The following is a 23,536-nucleotide window of genomic DNA, read 5'->3' on the forward strand; positions in this document are numbered from 1 at the left end:
AGTACCAGTGTATTAGAATACACCCGCCCCACTCCTCTGGTTATTGACATTGAAAAAGTTTATATTGCAAAAAAAGCACATTTGTCCACAAAAGCCCACTAAGAAATTGAACTTGATCAAATGTATGTTGCTCAAGTACTGTACGTAAGTAAAAAGTACTTTACTTGAGTTTTTTCACATGCTACTTTATACTTTTTACCCCACTACATTTATTTAACATACTGCATATAGTTACTTTGCAGATTTAGATTACCAATACAAAATATAAACAACTGAATACATTATCATATATTATTATAGGCTCAATTCATTTAAATAAACTCAGCTTTATCAAGTGATGAAATCATTATTGCATCAATAATTATAATACACAATATTGATACTTAAAAAAAGTAGTTAAAATGTATTTCTGTGTGTTTATTTTCTATTTAATTACATTTAATGTTCTTTAAATTCATGTGCAATGAGTGGCAAAATATTTCCCCAAAATTGGGATCAATAAAATACATATTATCTTATCCAATCTAATATAATGCAGCTATTTTAAATATCTGGTGCTTAAATGGACCTTTCTGCATACTGAATACTTCTACTTTTGGTACTTAATGTATATTTTAATGGTGAAGTACAATTTTGAATGCAGGACTTTTAATTAAGTACATAATCGGACTACTTCTTCCACATCTGCCCAACACACACTTTACTTTGCAGGAAAGCGTATCGCCTGGATCACTGAGCGCCTTGCATAGCGGCTGAAGAGGCACCATCCTGCCCCACATCATGTTGTTTGTGTTTGTGTGTACATGCAGGTTGCCAGACGCCCCTTGTTACCATGACAAGTGCCATTAGACACACCAGTGTTTCTCTCTTTAGACCGTAGTTCATACATTCCCCCAGCCTTCGATAAAATCTCACATCTACGTGTGTTTGTGACCGTAGTTGGCCTCCCCGCCTAGATGGTTGAGATGGAAGCACCTTGACAAAGAAAGAACAGCTGATCCTCGGTTATCACTCTGTTTCCTGACGCAGTATCACTGTAAGCTTCCACATCTTTCACATCTGAAGAATGTTCGATACGCAAGGATTGTAGATAATGAATTAGGTTTTTCACCGATGATGATGAGCTCTATCTGTATGATGGAATACTTGGTTTGTAGGTGACTTCCTTACTTCCTGTTGAACATGTTGGTGCTTTCCTGTAGAGCTCAAGCTTCCTCGGTCTAATATCTTAATTGTTTCTATGTTTCCACACTGGATTTAGTAAAAATATCATATCATTTCTAAGATATGAATTAAGCTATAGCTTTGAAGAACGTCACTTGATAAATCACGTTTACAGTTATCAGAATACCTTCTTTACCCCGGGGGAAAGTGGGTTTTGTGACAATAGCTCTGTTGAAAATTGTTATTAAAATACAAAATACAAATATTAATGTAAACACAAGAAGTTAAAGTAAGAATGTGCAATACAAACATTTATAAAACAATAAATAAACATTTATACAAACATAAGAGGCCAAATTAAAATCTATAAATCAATCAAAGTTTTACAAAAAATGATATACACACATATCAATTAAAAGCCCATTTAAAAAGGTGGTTTTTGAGTTGGCTCTCAAAAGTAAAAACACTCTCTGCTGCCCTCAGGTCTTCTGGGAGGATGTTTCACTATTGTGGGCCGAAATAATACAAATACATTTCACTGTGGGTTGGATGTCTTCAAGAGGACGTATTCTGCTCATCTTCAGGTTCATATTTGTATTCAGTGTCTCTACTCATGTCTCCATGCTTTAATGTTCAAAAAGCTCTTTATGTTTCTCATACTGTCTGTGCTGCAGCACCTCTTTTCACCCTCTGTCTGAAGCCAGAGCCCAGTCTGCTCTGATTGGTTAGCTGGCCAGCTCTGTTGTGATTGGTCAACCGCTTAGAGATGTCCCGCCTTAACCCTGTCACGTACAATGTGTTGGAGCACTAGCCAATAGAAGAGGGAGTGTCACAAAATGATGTCACTATGTTATGGAGGTAGGGCTGTGGTGGCTCAGTCCGTAGGGACTCGGCTTGGGATCCGGAAGGTTACCGGTTTGAGTCCCGGAACGACCAAGTTACTACCGAGGTGCCCCTGAGCAAGGCGCTGTCCCTACACTGCTCCCCGAGCGCCGACCTAATGGCTGCTCACTGCTCCTAATACTAGGATGGGTCTAATGCAGAGAACTGGGGCGGCAGTGGTTCAGTCTGTAGGGGATTGGGCTTTGGACCGAAGGGTCGCCGGTTCACGTCCCGATCAGACCAAAAAATATGGAGTGTTGACTGGTTCTGGAGAGGGGCCAGTTCACCTCCTGGGCCACTGCCGAAGTGCCCTTGAGCAAGGCACTGAACCCCCAAATGCTCACTGGCGCCGGCTAGACTGGCTGCCTCTGCTCTGACCTCTCAACTGCATATGCATGTGTGCATATAACTGTGTGTGTATTTGTATATGTATGTGCATGATGTAAAAAGTGTGTACTGTGTGTACTTGTATAAAAACACATGTGTGTGTATGACAGAGTGGAAACTGAATTTCCCCCTCGGGGGATTAATAAAGGTCCATCTTCTTCTTCTTAAACAATGAAACTCCCTCTGGGGGGTACTTTGGGATATTAGCCTTTGCAGACCATTTACATGCACACAAACCTATATAACACACTACCGGAAAGGGAAAACCACAAAAGGTATAACAGGGCCTCTTAAGGATAAGAGGTCTGAGAAGGGACACAGCCATAAATTGTGCTTCTATTTTGTAAAAATAGGATTTTTCTTAACATTGAAACTCAAGATAGGACAGGCAGATATTTTGTCTTTAATGAGGCTCAAGGTCAATCAAATCAAGGTTCCCATTATCTTCAGATAACCTGCATTAATGTAAGCATCCTTTGTATCTCACATATGAAGTTCCTCACTCCGATGGCCACCTGAACCTCTGACTGAAACTTCTTCTTAACCAGAATATGTCACGTACAATATAAACCTGCCCCCTGTACACATATAATGTTCTAACAAATAGGAAAATGAAGCAGATCAAACATTCTCCAGCAGTGTAACCCTCCTGCTCTGCAGAGGATATGAGCTGTTAGGTGGAATGACACCCTGAATAATCAACCTTTGCTGGGGGGGATTGTTGCCCAGCTGAGAGATAGCGTGTGACTGTGTGCAGCCACGGCCACCCACACAGTTAAAAGAGGAAGGTGTCGTGCAGACAAAGACACCAGGCCTCACCGGTCCTTCAGCGCTTTCTTGGAAGAGTCACTGGCGGCCTATTAAGGAAGTAATTTGCTTCTTTTCCCCCCACCTCTACACCAAAAGGGAGATTCCATCTTCACACATGTGAGTTATACTCAGAAAAATAAAGTGTCATTTCAAAGCATGTCACTGCTTTGCATGCAGGCGCTATGCTACGTGTTGTCTGTTCTGATAGATAATTGCAGTTTTTTTAATTTATGGTTCATATTTTGCAGTTTTTGTCCCAGGTAATAGGAAGAATAAGGTCAGGTTCCTCTTAAAGACACAGGCTCATGCAATCACAATGCTCTGAGGTATAATGTGAGAAAGGATTAGGTTGGTTGTGAAACACACGGCTGCGTGTGAACCTCTGGCCCGTCGCCAGCTGAGAGCGAGTTAAAGGACAGGTTGCATAAGAATGGAGTTATGTTTTGATTTAGAAAGAGTATCTGTCACGGAATATGAGTTTAGATTGGCAATATGCAAGCTCAAGAGTCACATGACAGGGCATCAAAGACATATGATGATGTGGATTTTCTTCCTCTTATTTTGATTATTCCTTTCTATAAATAATTTCAGAGTGTAATATAAGCTGGCTGCATCATTCATCACCAAATGGAATCATTATGGAAATTTCATTTTTGACAAATAAGTCACTCCTATAGTGTTTGTTAGTGTGTCATGTGCCTTAAGTCATTTTTTTGTCCTTTAGGCTTTTTTTGTAACATCTAATTGCTTAATTGTACTTTTACAGTTGTGTATTTATATAAACGTTCCAGTAGCTAAGAAGTATTTTTAACATAGTAATATTTGTAGGCTATAGTAGTATTACAAGAGTTGTACTAGGAAACACTTAAAGTTGAAATACTATGGTTCTAAAATACCCCATCACAAGTACAGAAGTATTATCATTAGAATTGACTTTAAGTACCAATAGTAACCAGTATGCAAAAAGGCTCTTTTTCACAGTATTATAGAATTGTATTATTTTTGTTTTTTAACAACAAATACATGCATTGAGTTTAAGTTTTGTAGTTTGTACATGTTTAACCAATTTCAAGTAAGTACAAGTATGCCAAAATAGTACATAAGTACAATGCTCAAGTAAATTGACAATAATTAATTCATTCATTAATTAATTAATTAATTAATTCATTAATTCATTAATTCATTAATTATCATTAATAATGCTCCTGCCCGTAACTCCTTAAACCGTCAAACATTTTAAGCTAATTAAATGTATAAAATGTGATTTTAAGTGAAGCAGCTAAAGTCAATGCTTTGTCAGTGTGGAGACAATCTTATGACCAAAGAAATCGATTTGTTTTGTGATTATCTGGCGCCCTCTTGGGGAAGAAGCTCGCAAGTAAGCTACTGCTGTTTATCAGAACTACAACTCCCATCATGCAGTGTACCCGGCAGCACTTCCGCAATGAAGTGTAGAATGAACAGTGTGCTGTGGCAATGGAGGGGCAAACTGTAAAGGCGATACTGTTTGACTTGGACAACACTCTGATAGAAACAAGTCGGGCAGGAGCAGTGGCGATACAGAAGGTAGAGCTACTCTGCTGTTCTCCGTGAAGCATTAGCATTATGCATGTTGGTTAACTGAGGCTAACGTTAGTGTCAAATGAACTCAGGTGAAAGGGACTTCCTCACGAACAGGTGATGTAGATGTGCTAGGTTGCGTCATGTTTATGTTAATGTCCGTTAATGTGCATACCACCAGGGGTTACCTGCTGGATATGTAATATGTGTTGGGGTGTCGAGGGGGAGGTGGGGGGTAGTACAACTTGAATTTACTCAACATACTATACTATGAATTGTTTTCATATTTTTTGACATAGGCTACTATATTCTCAAAATTGTATTTTTTAATAATGTTGTGACTTTTTAATATATTTGGAATACTTTATGTCTTATCAATATTTTTAGAAATGATTTAAGATGACTTTTTCTTGATATTTAAGACATACATACTAGACTTGTTCGACAAACCATTCTATCATTTTTTTTCTTCTGATATTTAAGACATACTTTAGTTTATTACTTTCTTTCCTACTTTTTCGTTATACTATTATTATTATTATTATTATTATAGTATTCTTTTTCTTTTATATTTTGACAAACTATACTATGACTTTTTATAATATTTCTAAATACGATACGATATGATATGAATATAACTGACATTATAAACTTTTACCTTCCTCGTATTTTTTAACATACTATACTATGACTTTTTCATATTTTTCTAAATAATTTACCATTACTTTTTACACATTTTCAACATACTATATTACTCATTTTTCAGACACAATATGATGACTTTTTTCATATTTTTCTTTGTACTACACACTATGACCTTTTTCAGGATATTTTCAACATAAGAATATTTTTAAATGTAGGACTTTTACTTGTAATGGAGTATTTTAACATAAAGTAATCGATCTAAATACACACCACTGAGTGTGAGTAAACAAAGGTGCAGCGTCTAATGCCTGGTCACATGCTCCAAAGACGACATTGGCAGAATGTCACCTTTTAATATATAGTAAAGAATGATAATTTGTAGTTCATCAAATATTTCACGATTGTTTTACAGGGATATGGATTTTCAAAGTTATGTTTTTTGAACAACATTTTTATTTTATTCATGTTTTTATTGTCATGACTAAAAACACTGTTGGCTGGGTAGTTTAATATATGGTAATATTAGTTGATTTATGTTATATAAAACCTGCAAGGTGACTAATACTGTAAAATAAATGTACTTCAGCAAAAGATATAGTATGAATTTGCATAATGTGAAAATACTCAATAAATTAAAGTACCTCACATGTTTTACTTAAAGGTGGGGTAGGTAAGTTTGAGAAACCGGCTCGAGATACACTTTTTGTTATATTCCATGGAATGCTCTTAACATCCCGATAGCAATGAATATCTTCAGTGCTTTGACAAAAAATCCATACAAAAATGTAATCTGTGGAAGCCGTAGTTCTGTAAAAAACACGACCAATCATTTTAGCCGGCCCGGCTAAAATAACTGGATGGCCTACCTGCCTGTCAGCCTTCCATCTGTGCACAAACTTATCTCGTGCCCTCATTGGTCATGTGCGCGTTCGTGTGTGTTGGAGGAGGGGCTCTGTAAGGAAGTGGGAGATTTTTTCCGGTTGTGTATTTTCAAATTCTAGCGCCCTTGAGCTGGTTTCTCCAAAATGACCTACCCCACCTTTAAGCACAGTACTTGAGTACATTTGCTTCTATCACCAACATTCTTTACTGATAAAGACACATTTTTATATTTGAAAGCCTATCTGTTTTGTTTCTCACAGACCAGTGAACTTTTGAAGAGCTCTCTGGGCCTGGACGACGACACCGTCAGCAGCATCTGTGACAAGTTCAAGCTGAAGCTTTCTCAGGAGAGCTTCGACCCATCAGCCGGCAGATCCATCGATGAGGTGCGGACAGGGCACTGGGAGGAGAGCCTCCAGGAAGCTGTGGGCAGCAGATCCACTCCATCACTGGCGGCTCAGTGCTACTTCCTGTGGAAAAGCAGCCGCCTGGAGCTCCTCAATCTATCCCCTGAAATCTGCAGCCTGTTGAAGGAACTGCGCCGCACACACAAGCTGCTGCTACTCACCAACGGGGAGGCCCAGACTCAGAGAGAGAAGGTGGAGGCGACCGGATGCGAGGAGTTCTTCGACGCCGTCGTGGTCGGGGGGGAACATGCAGAGCAAAAGCCGTTCCTCTCCATCTTCACGCTGTGTTTCAGGATGCTGCAGGTGGAGGCTCAGGACTGTGTGATGGTGGGAGACTCTCTGGACACAGATATTGAGGGGGGGGTATTCGCCGGGGTGCGGGCTACAGTCTGGATCAGCAGTGAGGGGGGTGCTGATGATGGTGCAGTGAAAGCAGACTTCACAATCCCTACTGTGCTCGAGCTGCCACATATTCTGCAGCAACTCAAATGAAGACAACTGATGATACATGTTAAAGGAGGGGACTGTCACTGAGATTTGTAATGATGGGAATTTTAAAAGATTATTTTTTATTTTTCAACAAGGTGCTTTTTTTCCTCGTCTAATGCATTTGTATACATTTACTCAAGCACTGTACTAGAGTACAATTGAGATCAGTGTCAGTGATTGTATATCAGAGGAAATACGGCTCTTTTGACTCCACTGAATTCATTGTACAGCTATGTTTACTTTGGTGGTCAGACCAGGTGTGAATGTATAGACAATAATCGTGATATTAAAGAATATACATGTGGTTATATGATTTTGGCAAATGTTGGGCATGGTTGATATGTATATGTTAATCTGGTTTCCTCTTTACTGTTCATTAGTTTAAGTGTTCTTATTTTACGCCAATTCATTTGCCAAACAAATGCTCAAAAAACAAGATGGTTTCAACTGATAGCATTTTTTCCCTTTAACATTTTCTTTAGGTATTGTAATATCTTTAGTGAATTGTTTTATTTATGTATTAAAAATTCAGATTTTCACAGTCCTAGTTCGGATGAGGAATATACATAAAAAATAACTATACACGTATCAAATTTGTAATATTAAACCAGTGGTTACTTAACTTGTCAAACATGTGACATATGCAGAATTCAAACTAGGTTTGTGACCCAAGTGATGCATCAGATGTAATATATGTGGCACAGGAACAGTTTTCCTGCAGAATGAGAACTTTTCTTTCATATAAGTTTTGATTCTGATGCTGTATTCATAAAGATTCCTCCTACAAAGAGTTACTCAATGTGAACATTTTTTGGAATTAAGATGTTTCTAATAATACCCCCCAATAGTTAAGAGTATATCCTGATGAATGTACTATTCACAGAGCAATTAGTCCTTTAGCTCCTCAGGAAAAACACTGTTGGGAGAGGGAAGGAGGACTGTTTAAAGATGCACTCAAAATTCCCCATCAAACCGACCAACTTCTATAAACTGAAAATGATGAAAGCCCTGTACATTTTCCTATTTAACTTAGCTGGATTAATTTCCAGCATGGTAAAAGAAAAACATGATTATTAGCTGCTTGTTACTTGGCAACTGCGCAAGAAGTACTGTTTCCAATCAGTTTGTAGGATACTTTGAATACGGGCTGCAACATATACAACAAGGGTGCCATGTCTTAAGACTGTACTCTAAGAAATGATTCACTCTGTGGTTCTCTAAGCTACAATTTGACTTTTGTGAATATGGCCCCTGATAATAACCATTTTTAAACAGGACTGTTTGTAATGGAGAGTGCAGTTGGTGCTTTCACCCGAGTAAAGAATCTCAACTCTTGGTCCAGCATCTTTATTTAACACTCAGTGTGAATATAAAAAATACATTTGTTTTTTTTACACACCATAATCAAAGTATCAAATATCAAGAGCCATGTTAATAAAACACATACGATCATTTCCTTTGATTTGACACATTTAGGCATATTTATGGTTGTCCGGCAAAATTCACTTAATATCCAACTTGACTTTGATGTTCATCGCTGCTAGCTCGGCGACAAAGTAGCGGAAGACGTATGGAACCGACACCGAGTCGATGGAGTCACTTTTCCCGCACAGGGTGCAGATAGTCTTGCGGTTACGCATGGACGACCAGTAGGGGGGAGGTTTCTCTAGGAGGGGGGAGAGCAGGCTGCCGCAGTCGACACACACCTGCGCCACCGAGCGGTCGGAGCAGTTGAAGAGGCGGTCGTGCAGCAGGAAGGACGAGCCATGGGCCAGCAGGGCGTCTCGCTCCATCTCCCCGAACCGGATGCCTCCCTGAATGTTCCTCCCCCCCACCGGCTGGTTGGTCACCTTGTCTCGCGCTCCCGTCGTCCTCACCTGGAACTTGTCTGAGACCATGTGACGCAGCCGCTGGTAGTAGACCACCCCGATGAAGATGTCCGCCTCCAGCTCAAGCCCGCTCACACCGCTGTAGAGCCGCTCGGTGCCGTAGTAGTTGTACCCGCCCGCACGGAGCATCTCCCCGAAGTACTCCAGTGCGGAGCTCTCCTCGGAGAAGGTGAAGGGCGTGGCGTCGTGGCTCAGGCCGTGCAGGGCGCCCGACTTGCCCGCCATGCTCTCGATGAGCATCCCGATGGTCATGCGGGAGGGGAAGCCGTGCGGGTTGAACAGGATGTCGGGGGCCATGCCGCTCTCCGTGAAGGGCATGTCCTCGGTGGGCCACAGGCGGCTCAGGATGCCCTTCTGACCGTGGCGGCTGGCGAACTTGTCGCCGATGGTCGGGTTTCGTGGCACCCGCATGGTGATGCAGATGCGTTTGAGGCGGCCCGTGCCCGTGTCGTTGCTGCAGACCTTTATGTTGTCCACCACGCACGCCTCCTGGCTCCTAAGAGAAAAACACATTCACAGTTTATTAAAGTTAAGCGGCAAAATGAAACAGTGAAGAATTCAAAATGTATATGTCCTTTCCTGCCACTAGGGGACTCTAAATCGCAAAAATTACGTGAAGTTCATAACTTAACGGGGTTAAGGAAAGATGATAGGAGAATCCATCAGGACTTAGAAAAAGAGGCTGCTTAGAAAATCCAAACACACTTACACTAGGATAATAAAGGAAGTATTGAAGCTCCTTTCCCATCATCTAAAGCAGGGGTTTTCAAAGTGTGGGAAGGTGAGCCTCCCCTCAGAGAACATAAGAACAGCCGCACCCCCCCCTCCCAATTATTATTGCTATTATTATTATATTATTGTTGTTGCTCTGTTTTCGCTGTCCACCTTTCTCTTTTTTGAGCACGCCATTTGAAATTACTCCGACTGTTTCTCTCTTCTTGTCTCGTCTCTGTGTGTGTGTTTGAATCTATCGCGCTGACTCACTGACTGCACCTGATTGGCTGAGTAGCGTCACCTCCTTAAAACATTAAACAATAACTTTTTCAAACCTTTTTATCTTTATGTTTTAAACATATTTTTGAAACATTTTTAACATTTTCAACATTTTCAACATGATGGATAAATCCTTATATGCTCCCAGCAACACACTGAACGTCAACTTTGCCTCCTTATTACACTCAGCCCTACTTTAGTGGGAACAATGAGTCTGCGTCTTTGAAGCGCACAGGTGGATGATGCGGGGATGCAATGTAGACAGGAATAAACGCAGATCCTCCTCTGGCTGCAGCCTTGACCGGTTCTTGCTTTTGATCAAAGTAAGTATTATTAAAATTAAAATAAAGGGCGGTGCCGGCCGTCAACGGCCCGCTGACGACCGGCCGTTCTGTGATTCTCCAGAACACACAGATGGCCAGGACCGGTCCATGAAAATCCTAGCTTCAAATAGTCGTGGTCATACTTCCTCCGTTTTCTGCCAGACGCCGTCTCCTCTCTCACTTTAGGTAACTTCACTAAAAATCAATCCATGTTACCGCTCGCATAAAGTTAGCTGAAGTTAACTAGATTTCACTGTTTCTCGTAATTTGTTCTCTCCCGCTGTGCCTCCCCTGAAGCTCTCTGGCGCCCCCCCGGGCAGGCGCGCCTCACACTTTAAAAACTGCTGATCTAAAGAATCCGATAGGAACCTTCCTAAGCAAAATTGACAATTCGATCACAACCCTTGCCCGTTTGTTTTTTTAAACCAGATTTCACTCTGAGGGATGACGCCACATGTGTATGTTTAGACTCTAGATGTGCACATAATATAACTTGTAGAACTATAAAAATGGAAGAACCTAAATCACTTTTGCCAGATAATCAAACATTGAAACCTACTTGTAGAAGTTGACGAAGGTCAGGCCGGTGTTCAGGTTGATGTAGCCGTAGAACGGGTCTCCGTATTGTAGAGTGGATCCAATGAATGGCAGTCCATCAGCGTCCAGTTTGTCGTTGACTTTAGGGTCCCCAGGCTTGACCCCGAACACCACGCTGTCTTCTCCCCGCACTTTTTCTGCCAGGTCCACCAGCTCCGTCTTGTAGATGCTCCCGTGGGCGAAGCCTCTCTCCCAGGACGACTTGTTCACGATCTGATACGATCAAACTGGGTCAGGATTTACTATTTTTCTACTATGGTAAAGTAACGTTTGTGTTGTACTCACCATGGCGTCCTCCATGTCGTAGCCTGTGTAGGAGATGACGGCCACAATGGCGTTGGTCCCGCTCGGGTAGTTGTCCAGGTTGTAGTGGTCGTACATGTAGGGCCGCACCATGGGGCTCTGGGGGGTCTGCAGCCGGTACAGCTTGTTGTCGGAGCGATCCAGGAAGGAGTGCAGGGGGAAACCCATCGTCTGCTTACCTGAAAGAAGAAATTAACAGATGAGAATTGAGAACATTTCATGGATGACGGTTCCATTATCAAACCCTCCTATCAATCTGGTCCTTTATCCATTTGATATGAAGTTAATCTGGCTATATTGTTATGGGGAGAAAGATACATGCACAATAACTGAATAATTTTAAGTGTTTTAAAATATTTGAATCTGGTCCAAAAGGGACTAAAACAGTCAAAAATGCGACCCTTTTACGTGGTTACAATCATCAATCAAACTTTATTTACATAGATCTTTTCACACAAAAGGTAACGCAAAGTTCTTAAAAAAACAATCTAAAAAAACTAATCAAAACATAAACCGCCTTTCTGTTTTGATATCCAGATGTTCGGTTATTGGTAATTAGTAATTGTAACAGATTCCATTTTTAAGTAGCCCTCCCAACGCTGACGTACCCATCTGACACTGGTACATGTTCCTGGGGCTCTGGTTGTGGTCGGAGTATGGGATGAAGCTGGCCACCACGCTGAGCATGCTGTGAGGGAAGAGCTCCTGGTGCGTGGTCACCCCCGGCTCTATCTCATCCTCCATGATGCCCACATTGATGTAAAGCTGGGGCAACATAGAGAAAAGAGGAATAAATTACAGTTTCAGAGACAACACAACATGGAATTTTTCAAAAACAAATGGACACAGCTGCTGAAAATATGAATGCATGTATACATTATATATGTATATATACACTAATATGGATCAGCTTGTAATGACAAAAAGAACACATACTTGTTCAAAGGTGCCGATCAGCTCCTGCTTGCCCAGAGCTAAGTTGCGTACGGGTCGTACCATCCGGCAGGGGGTGGTGAAGAGGAACACGCCCGGGTACATGCTGGCCTTTCCTGTTTTAGGAACCAGAACGATCTCAGTCCAGGGAGGGATCTTCTTCTCTTTCAGCACCTGGAGGAATTTGTTTTAAATAGATTAAGATTGATCCCAGATTGGGAAGCAGTTTTGTTGCAGCAGCATGTTTACAAGACGTTGATTATGAGTTAAAAGTAAAATAAAAATATATACAGAGTACATATATATAGAAATGAACAGTAAAAGGGTAAATATCTAAAGAGTACATATAGAAATGTATTATATATATATAAAAATATTTATTTAACATATACACAATATCAAATTAATAGAATAAGGTATGAAACGGCACAATTTGCAAATAAATAAATAAAGATAGGATACTATATACATAGATCATATTAGTTGGCGAGTAGATTTTGGGTACAATTTGCTCAAGGGTATTAACGGGGGAAACAGTGAAATCTGGTTAAAAAGTAAATAATTCATATATAAAAATGTAGCCAGAGGTGAAGTGTTGTAGAGGGCTGTTGATTTTGGTCGGAAACATTTCCTGTATCAGTCTTTGTGACAGCGGAATACTATTATTGTATTATATAGAATAAATATTTACGCCCCGGCGGATGTGATTGGCACAGACACTGTTTAACTTGTACAGTTGACGTACCTTGAACATGCGCAGAGAGTCCACCACCACCGGGGCGAGCTCTGCCTCCACCCAGCCTACCACAGCTCCATCCAGCAGCACAGGGTAGCAGTCTGCGTACGCCTTGCCCGGGGTCCCATCCATCGGAGTCACACCTGAGACAACAAATATGAAATACACATTAAAATGTGTCAAACAAAGTAAAAGTACAGAATCTCATTCAATCTCATCAAGCTGGATTCACATGACCAGTGCCAATTCTCAATTCAATTCTCGCCTAGCACTGGGCTCAAAGTTCAAATTATTTCACCTTTGACCCTGATTTCTGCTGACCTTTCGATTCCAGAGTCGGTGGTTCAATCCCCTCGCCCCATGTTTTGATCTGTCATTGGGCAAGATGCTTAAACCTCAAACTGCTTCCGAGGGCTTGGCCAACAGTGTATGAATGTGTGTGAATGCTAACTCAAAAATGTATATTTTATTCTTGTTATATTCAGTCCTGTGTTTGACTTCTATTGGTTTTAGGTGTTTTTATAAATCAAAGGTTACGTGTAACTTGATATTTATTGGCTGACAAGGCTGGGGGGGGGGCGGGGTAGTATTGGTTGGTATGTGAAGCACTTTGTGTTACCTTTTGTGTATACAGTGCTATATAAATAAAGTAATAATAATACTGTTACTTCTCTTTTCTGTCATGGATGTGAACTTAATTGATTTAAATGTTATTAACGTGCCTTTGTCTCTTTATTCAATATGTTGGTCTACTCTTTTATTTAGTCTTTTATCTGCAGCCTCCCCTTTGCCGTAACAAAGTAAATGTCCCGCCTCTGTGTGAATAAAGGAATTCAGATTTAGCAGATGTGTGTTCCTCACCGAGGGAGCAGAGCAGGGCAGGGAGGGATGTGGTGGGTAAGGTCGGCGCCACGATCTCACAGATGGCCGTCATGTGGTTCATGAGTCCGCAGGGCTCCCCGTCCGGAGTGTGCACGGGACACAGGAAGCCCCAGGACTCGGGGAGCAGCTTTCGGACTGAAGTGGTCCTCATCTTGGCGAAGGCTGCTCCTCTGTGCACGCAGCGGAAGTGGGACAGGTAGCGAATGAAGTTCAGTTTGTCAGCTACAACGCACAGGCCTGTGTTCTGCATCATGCCCAGACCTGTGACAGGGGGAAGGGATGTTGGTTTAATATGGGAACCATAGACTTTATACCACTACTTAGATTCCAGTTGCTGAAAAGTACACTTTTTTTTTTTTTTTTTTAATCAACATTTAAATCCAACAAAATACACTGCTTTGGGGTCATCTCTACATATTAACTAACTGGGATTTCTCAAGCGTCAATGCAATTTTTAGAACTAAAAAGCGAACTTTTATCAAACTACATCATGGTCGCATGACTGCGCATTACCACAGTAAGCTAAGATAAGGGCGGCTAATGTCAGCGTGATGAAATTAAGTCTTATTTGGCTACTAGTTAGCAACCACCATTTGTAAGCTATAAAAAGCCTCAGAAACTCACTAGCGGGATATTTACTTAAGTGTTTTATGTCGGATACTTTTTGTACCTAGTCAAACCATTTCGGGCTTCATGCGCCACTGAGCAACTTTATTAGAATGAACAGGGTATCCAGTTCTCTTTATACATCCATGATTCCTGCACGGGTCTATTGAAAGGGCCGACTAACAGCAACAATACCATTAATGACATTTATATAAGTGCAATCAAAGGAAACCGTTTTCTCTTTTTTCAACTTATCGAAAAAAAGGACGACTGTCTCAGTGGCAATTTAAAAATGCTGTATGGTGACAGGTATTAAACGCTTTAGAAACCCTCAATAGAAACGTTCAATGTAAATATAAAAGACGTTCGGTACAGCCCCTACTCAAACAGAACTCATAACACTATACCTGTCTTGGAACTCAGGTTCCCGGTGGCCAGCAGATACTCAAAGGGTTTGGTCAGGTCCGTGCCCATGTTGAATATCTTGATCACGTTCTCAGCGGTCCACACTGTGCTCAGTCTGCTGCCTCTCTTCTCAAAGGAGAGCTTCACAGACTGCAACCAGGCAGACATCCTCTCCTGTTGGGAACAATGCAGGGGTTCAATCCATAAGCAGAGATGTAACTGTAGGAATACGATCTAGCTGTTTGTCAGAGCCTTCATGTGTCCATCTCATTTCAATTTGATATCCGTTGTAGAATTGGGAAAACACAAATAACTTTTATTCCAAGTGTCACCGGCAGGTCAAACCAACAGGTTAAAAGGGCCAGACACGATTACAAAAACAGGCAGTCCAACAGCGGAACTGAAGAACTCATAAACTCTCTTAAAGTGACAGTACACAATTCCAAAAATGAGTCTGTTTTAGACATGTAAAATTAAACTTCAATTCTCAATAAAAAATGTCTTATCCTCTTATTAATGTACTTTGAATATACTTAAATTCAAAATGTACATCTTTTAGAAAACAGCCAGGAAGAGCTCTCTTAAAGTAACAGTACACATTTCCAAAAAATGAATAGAAGTCTTTAGAATTCTAATCTTAATTCAAATCTCAACAGAAAGGATCTTATGTATAATGATTACTGCAATTTCTATAACCCTATTCCAAAAACACATCTTTTACAAAATGTGGAAAACTCTTATAAGGATGACAACCCAAGTCTTGTCCTATATGCAAGATTTAAAAAAGATATGTTGCTTCTGCATTCCTCAGTGAGCATACCTTCATGAACATGAGGTAGAGCTGCCCAGGGGTGAGCACCTCCTGACACATGATGCTGTCTGGGTTCTCCTCCATGCACTCCTGCTTGGCGAACGTGAAGAGCTTCCTGGTCATCAGACACAGCAGGTAGAACTTCTCCATGCTCGACTTCAGGTGGATACAGATGCACTCGCTGGCCACAACAGAAGAAAAGGTTCTTCATTTTACTAAATGTACGCAAAAAGAATTACACAGACTTTTGGGGTTGTACATTTTGCATCATAATCTGTTGTTTTTCAGTTTTTAAAGCTGCCTACATTATATTTTTTATATATATCTCATTTACCATTTTTAGGTTTGAATAAATAACCTACATAAAAAGCTAATAGATCATGCATTTTTGAGGGCATGGAGAGAATTAACACAACCATGCGGTCAGTTTTCATGTCACACAAAGCAGATTAATGTAGGTGTTTATGTACAAATAATTTGCTTTGGATATGATGAAATACAAACAATGCAATTATACAAACTTAGTGTTCATGATTTTAAATCAGAAATGTGTTCTGAAGGATAATCTGCCCACTCTCCCCGAACACATTTCTCAACCCCTGATAACAGTATTGTCCCCATCAGGCTGTTGATATAAAAACACACTTACTCCAGCAGGTAGTTGGCACACTGCTCGTTTGTGTACCACTCCGGCAGGTTCATCTTCACCCTGAAGCGCTCCCCCAGGTAGTTCAGCACCTTGCTGCGGGAGGTGCACCCCTCCTCCATGACCATGCGCAACATCTCCGACGCACAGCTTTTGTAAAATGAATTGTCCTCGCGGCTCTTGATCAGCTCCTGGTATATCTGGAAGTCAGTGAAGTCCACCAGGGCCTGGAGGAGAAACACAGAGAGTTTATACCTTCAGATTGGAGAAGATAATGTTATGTAGATATTTAACATTTCTCTTTTCCCTGAAAAATGCATCTTGTTAAGCGCTGAACGATTTTCTTAAAGAAAACAGAAATGTTAATTAATATCACAATATTATTATGATTCAGGATAGGAGGGATTCATATGGTGGCCTAGAAATGAGCTACAAAGGCCCAAAACATTTCAATAGGGAGATTCACTCCGGGGACTGGCTTCAGTAGAAGCTGCTGGGAGTCCCAGCAGCTTCTACTGAAGCCAGTCCCCAACTCCGGGGACTTCCGGCCGGGGTCTTCGGGTGGCAGTATACGGCGTGAAGTTGTTTGCGGCCTGCCAGTAAACCCAAAGCAGAAGAAGAAGAAGTGACGTAAGCGGCTTCATTTGCCTAATCCTCCCCCAGGGACTTATTCCGGTGTGAACGTGATCTGTACTTAGTTCATGAGAACTAAAGAGTTCTCATGAACCTTTGTGGGAAAAGTACTGCGGTGTGAAAGCGCCTATAATTGAAGCGCTGCAAAAAGCACACAACTGCTGTTGACTAGGTTAGCCAGCTGGCTAATAGAAAATCTGCAGATCTGAAGGAATCATGCGATCACATTGTTAAAATAAGCCAATGAAACTTACATTTTAGGCAAGTTTACAGTGACAGTTGGCCAACATAATTATCCCAGAATGCGTTTTTATTTGCAGCATTCTGCTTTTGCAGCACTTTTTGTAAATGCTGCGCATGTGTTGTCAAGTTGGTGAAGATGTTCTTTATTTATATGTGTTTTGACACATTTATGTTTTTTTATTTGCATCGTTTTGGAAGCTGCACGGGTTTCCCCTAATTGGAAATGTTTTTGGCCGTTGTAGTGCGTTTGCACTTGTCGGCCACCGTAGGTTGACTATGTAAAATACAAATCAATATGATCATGGTGTGATTCTTAAAGAGGATCTGTACCTAAAATGTTTTGTTGAACAATTTGTAGTCAGGGATATCTCTATCTAATTCAAATTATTTGTTTTACATATTTAGCCGTTAACAAATATTATTTTCTCAAAAATGTGAATATTGCACTAGTCCTTATTGCGATTTGGTAAAAATGTTGATTTTTCGTGCAGCCTTAAACCTTTATTAACCTTTTTGTATTACCTTAAGAGCAAAGCCTAGTGGGAGGAAGAAGAGCTCTTTCTGGTAGATGAAGTTCAGCATCACCGTCCCGTTTTCCAGATAGTGAAGGTTCATGTTGACGGCCGTGTGCTCTTCCTTCACGCAGCGCATTGAAATACCTGTGGTGGGGGGGGATTTAAATTACATTTTTAAACAATATGAGGCTGTAATGTTGAACCTGCACTAGTATAACCCTTCTCATTTGACTGAGCATCATCTCTCAGGTGATATTTACCATACTGAGTGTATCCCTGCCCCCTGCTCTTCCACTTGGGTCTCGACATGGCGATGGGATAGTTCCTCCTCGGCATGATCAGCATACGGATAACCTTCTCATTTCCATTTACAATGAAATAGCCTCCCATTTCCTGTTAAAGTGAATGAGGGACTTGATTCATAAAATGGGCCTGCTTTCCTTATTATCCCTCAAACGATGAGACAGTTGGGACTCACCTCTGATTCTTCATGGTGCTCCACCAGCTTTTTGGGGGACAAGCCGTGCAGGTTGCACAGCTTGGACTTCACCATGATGGGCACCTGACCCATGGACTGTTTGATGATGCCTTTGGGGATTCCGTTGATTGACCAGCTGACGTCCGCCTGAGATTATGCAAACCACAAACGGGATTAAAGAACAGTCCAAAGTGTTATTATGTCCTAAACAAACACCCTCAAAATTGTAGTTAACCCGCCGGCGCGTCGAGGTGCGCATCATTTACGTAATTAATCATATATTTTTCGATTATAAGGAGTAGAAATATGATTCAGATAACCGCGGAATCGCTGGAAGTGTAGCTTTCCAGCGTTACCTCCTGTGAGACTTTAACCAGGGCACAGCAGCCAATATGGCCACTAAAAGCAGCTTGACTCGCCGTTACACTGTGTGGGATTGGTGGATTCGTGTGTCCGTCAAGGAAATCTCGGCCGGCAGCCATGTTGGTCTGAAATGACCAATGGACACTCGAGAAATCACCAAGAAAAAAAAACATAAACCACGTGTCTCCGATGAGTTTATGTCTGTGAGGAAGAGAGAGAGAGACCGAGAAAATGGCTTAAAAGAACTTTACAGTTGCCGACTTCGCTAGAGATTTGTTTCGCTAGCAGCAGTGAAGATAGAGCCTCAGAACCTGAAGTATTCCACTCTTCTTCTGAAGAGGAATACAAAGACAACAACAAGGATCCATTTGGACATGGGTAAGTGTAAATATTACAGTAATAGTGTACTTGCAATGTGTGGGGAATACCACGAAAATGAACAATAGGTTTATTGATGTATTTTTTTTATCGATAGTCATGAATTTTTTCTTGGGACAAAACTCTCCATTAGCAAACGTTTTATGTGTAAACGTTATTTTGGTGTGTAAAAGTGAGATTACATGTGTAGATGATTCAAATAATAATTTATTCGTCCCACAACGGAGACATTTACAGTGGCTATATGTGACATGTTTTTGCCATCGATTATTTTATCATACTGTTCTGTACAGATGAGACTTTGTCATAGATTTATTTATATGTGTGCCTGTGATTATTTTACCATACGGTCTTGTGCAGATGAGACTTTGTTAGGCATTGTTATTTGTGCTTGAGCAACATTTTACTTGAACTTTATTTCAATTAAATTAGTAGTAATTATTGTCCTACATTTTCATTTGTTTTACAGAGATGTTTCACAGCTGCCTGGGCCTAGTGGCCCACAGGCGGCGTATATCCAGGAGCCAGAACATCCATCTGTGCCTGCCCCAGGTCAAGATCTACCGTGGCTCAAGGGCCTTCACCAGAGCCATCACCACCAAGGACCAGAGGACCAGCATCAGCTGCCTCCACCTCCATCTCTGCCTGCCACCAGGTCAAGATACACACGGCACAAAGGCTCTGCCACAGCCATCACCATCAACCCAGCCAGCAAGGAGGTCTCATGGAGGTCTCGTATAGCACACGTACCCCCCACCTACACAGCAGCCCATGCACCATCACCCCCACCTACACAGCAGCCAGACCCACTGTCTTGGAAGACGGACAAAGACCTTGACACTGTCTTGACATTTATAATGAATAGTTGGTTGAAAGTTCTGATGATCAATATTGTAAATAGTGATATTTTCCAGTTTCTTATATTTATATAAATAGTTGGTTGAAAAAAACATATTTATAATATATTGCTGGTTGAAAAAAAAAGTTTGAATGCTCAATTTGTATTTGTACACATCACATGAACCTTGGTATGTAATATGAAGTCATTATTCAGTCCTAATGTATCTCAGACCCTGCTATGGTGAAAGTAGAGTGATAAACACCTAGTTTCATTTTAGACATGAATTACACATTTATATACAGTGTAATTCAAATATTTCACTACTTTTGTGATCCTAAGACATTGGTAACCAAATCTAAAACACCCCAAAAATTGGATGACATGAGTAAATGTGTGTTTTCACAAGAGTTTTGAAGAGTTTCCGAAGATCGGATGTCAAATGTTAAGCTTTAGAGCTCCTTATCTCATCACACAGTGCTCTAAGGTGAGTCATTTGCATTTATAGCAAGACCATAGATTGTCCTGAACATTTTGATATGCAACACATGGGGTGCCATGTTATAAGAAGTACATTTAAAAGGTGATTTAAGGAAACATCTAAGAATCGAGAAAATACCCTTAGACTCCAGAGGGTTAAACAGAAGAGAAGTACATTAGAAGTACTGGAATAGATCAGTTATAAGACCCTGTCATGTCATGTTATGAGCCAGACAGTCCTACATGTATTTTAATATATTTTATCTTAGAATTTGTATGCCTAAAGGTGAGGGATATACTTTGTTAAGAGTAGCAATGTAGACTTGCGTAAATATGACTTTTTTGTTTAATTTAAAATAGCCCACTTTTAAATACGTCATACATTAACATGAGTTGATGATGTGAAGTCACTCTTATATTTGACAAGAATGTCTCCCATTTGTCCAGGACATTCAAATCTTCTGAGACACGTTGACCTGAACCTCACATGCAGTTTAGATAATATCATTGTTAGCATTAACACATGTGTCAGACTCACCACTAGCTTCCCTTTGTACGTGCATCTCCTCCCCCTGCACTCAGCAGGAAACACCTTCATCTCCCTGCAGATGTTGCCCTTGGCGACCACCGGGCTGTAGAGGGTGGCCTCCACAAACGCCAGACTGATCCTGTCATTCCTGAACGTGAACTCCAAGGGAGGGATGGCCTGAGAGAGATATGACACATCCCAAAAAACATGAAACAATCCTTGAAAAATACTGAAGGGTCTCCAAAGTAACAAACAGAGAGTCACTAAAACAGACTATAATAGGGGCAACGTTTTCGGGGGAAAAACTAATCTACTTGGTGCTAGCTTTCACTGAGTATTGATGCTAGAAACCTAGCTCAACACATTTTGTCAACAAATGTTTTATTATATACAGTGGAAAAAATATTCAGAAGTTTTACTCAAGTAAAAGTACTCATACCACACTGTAGAAATACTTAAGTAAAAGTACTATGGTACCTAAGTAAAAGTATTTAAGTATGATTGAGAAAATGTAACGTATGAGGAGTAATAATACTCTATTACTACATTTCAAAAATATTTTAAAGCAAAAGCACCAAAGTCACTAGTACATTTACTCAAGTAGGCCTGCTGTACTTCCGTACACTTTTGAACTTTAATTGAGTATTTCCATTTTCTGCTAATTTATACTTCTACTCTAATACATTTAAAAAGGGAAATAATGTAATTTTACTCCACTACATTTATGTAATAGCTTCACCTAGTTTTAACAAAATGCATCTCTAAAAATGTAAGTATTTTACAAAAAGTAAATCAGAACTTTGTCTGTCTACAACAGTTAAATGCTACATTATGCAACAATATTATCTAGAAATGTCACATTTATAATATAGTTATATACAGACATGAAAGCCATATATCTTCACAATGGTTAATTGTTATACTTTAAGTACTGTTGATAATACTTTTGTACTTTTACTTCAGTAATATATTGAATGCAGGAAGTATTTTGACAATAATGTACTGCTACTTTTATTCAGGTAAAGCCTCTGAATACTGCTGAGAACACTGAGCTGTTATGTGCTTTAAAGCTGAGTTTACAGCATGTTAAAGTGACCTGCACGACGCGGCTCAGTCCATCAGTCAGAGCCTGGTCGAAGGACTCGATGTGGGCTTTGGTCAGGTCCTGCACCGCGGCATGCTGAGACTCCTTCAGGACCCCGAAGCCCCTCTCTGTCAGGTTCTTTAGACTCGGAGCTTTAGGTAAATTATTCCACTTTGTTGAGGAGTCCATGCTTGCAGTCCCAGGGATACATATGCTTGTTTACCACATGTGCATGGCGACACAGGAAGTACATCCCCCTGACACCGGAATATGTTTTCTTCTTCTTCTTCTTCTTCTCTCGGTTTTTGGCGGATTGCAAACAACTTGAAAGGTGCATACCGCCACCTACTGTTCATGAGTGTGAATCATCATATCATTCCATCTCTTAACTCATGGACGTATATCTACGATTAAATCAAAAAATAAATAAATCAACAAAAAACATAAAATAATAAAACAAAACAAAATAAAAATCTATGATCTTTCCTGACCTAATGTTAAATTATTTTTCCTACCCCAGTTTCACTCAGAAAGGTAAACAGTGCCTTTCTGGTAGCTCTTACTCCCTCTCCTTTTGTTCCCAGAATACCAACCACACTCCATTCCCTCTCTGCCTCTAAAACTTTAGCCTTTAGTTTTTCTCTTTCGGCTTTATAGATGTCACAATGTAACAAGATATGTTCAACATGTTCTTTAACTCCACAGTTCCTACACTTGTCACTGTCACTTTTCCCCATGACATACAGCGTACCATTCAATGCTGTGTGATTTATTCTGAGTCTAGCTATCATGATTTCCTCCCTTCTGTTTCTTTCTTTATAAATATTAATTGTAATTGTCTTTTGTACTTTATGATACTCTTTGCCTTTCTGGTCTTTCTAATATGTTTTCTTCTTCTAGGTGGCAGAGGACATATTTGTTGTTGGTTTACTGCCCCCGTGTGGTGTAACATATTTCCTTTAATGTCTGGTTCTCTGAGCTTTTTATTCCAGGGGCCCCTTTTTTGCAATAATAACTGTATTTTGTGATGGTTGGTTTTCTGTTGGGATATATTAAACGATTAAATGAACTGTGTAATAAAACCCTCTACCCAGGCTTGGGGAGTAACGGATTATATGTAACCGGATTACGTAATCAGGATACATGTAAGGTAACTGTATTCCCTGCAGTGGCGGTTCTAGACCAATTTGACTGGGGGGGCCAGGCTGGGGCCAGGCTGCGGCCAGGCTGGGGCCAGTTATTTTCTGAGGAGGGCACAATAAATGCAGGACGAAAAAGACAAAGACAGTATGAAGTAATTGCGCATAAGAAAAAAATGCAATACAGTTATTGGTATTTGTTTCAGTACACATATTTATTTCAGATACTTAGTTACATTTTCTACGCTCTAATGGGTCGGACTAGAACGACAAATAGCGTTAGTTCCGCCTATTCCGTCAGCCAGGAAATCGTTTAATCATAAACTTTTTTTTTTTTTCATTTTCAGGGGGGGCCACAGGGGGGTCCAAAGTCAGTGTTAGGGGGGCACTGGTTGTTAGTTGTTATAAAAACTATTTAACAAACAAATAACAAATTATTTAAAAACAAAAACGTGCTCCTCAAAAGGCAGTGGTGATATAACTTTATACCCTAACTCTGTCTCTAT

The 23,536-nt window shown here is 40.5% G+C and overlaps 2 protein-coding genes across 2 annotated transcripts; one reads left to right on the top strand and one right to left on the bottom strand.

Annotated features, from left to right (window-relative positions):
* The first annotated feature begins 4,682 nt into the window (after positions 1 to 4,682).
* On the top strand, positions 4,683 to 7,534 carry nanp (N-acetylneuraminic acid phosphatase). Its single transcript, XM_034122028.1, has 2 exons — positions 4,683 to 4,809; positions 6,591 to 7,534. Exons 1-2 carry the CDS (start codon positions 4,720 to 4,722, stop codon positions 7,227 to 7,229), a joined length of 729 nt encoding a protein of 242 aa, XP_033977919.1. The 5' UTR covers positions 4,683 to 4,719; the 3' UTR covers positions 7,230 to 7,534.
* On the bottom strand, positions 7,346 to 22,080 carry polr1b (RNA polymerase I subunit B). The gene is made up of 15 exons (XM_034122025.1): positions 21,904 to 22,080; positions 20,817 to 20,984; positions 18,220 to 18,366; positions 18,002 to 18,134; positions 17,749 to 17,885; positions 16,354 to 16,577; positions 15,714 to 15,885; positions 14,896 to 15,067; positions 13,862 to 14,143; positions 13,010 to 13,143; positions 12,268 to 12,438; positions 11,940 to 12,096; positions 11,314 to 11,510; positions 10,991 to 11,241; positions 7,346 to 9,611 (listed from the first exon to the last, which is right to left on the bottom strand). Exons 1-15 carry the CDS (start codon positions 22,078 to 22,080, stop codon positions 8,729 to 8,731), a joined length of 3,405 nt encoding a protein of 1,134 aa, XP_033977916.1. The 3' UTR covers positions 7,346 to 8,728.
* Positions 22,081 to 23,536: the final 1,456 nt, after the last annotated feature.

The sequence above is a fragment of the Trematomus bernacchii genome, unplaced genomic scaffold, assembly GCF_902827165.1.
Source record: "Trematomus bernacchii unplaced genomic scaffold, fTreBer1.1, whole genome shotgun sequence".
Taxonomy (NCBI): Eukaryota; Metazoa; Chordata; class Actinopteri; order Perciformes; family Nototheniidae; genus Trematomus; species Trematomus bernacchii.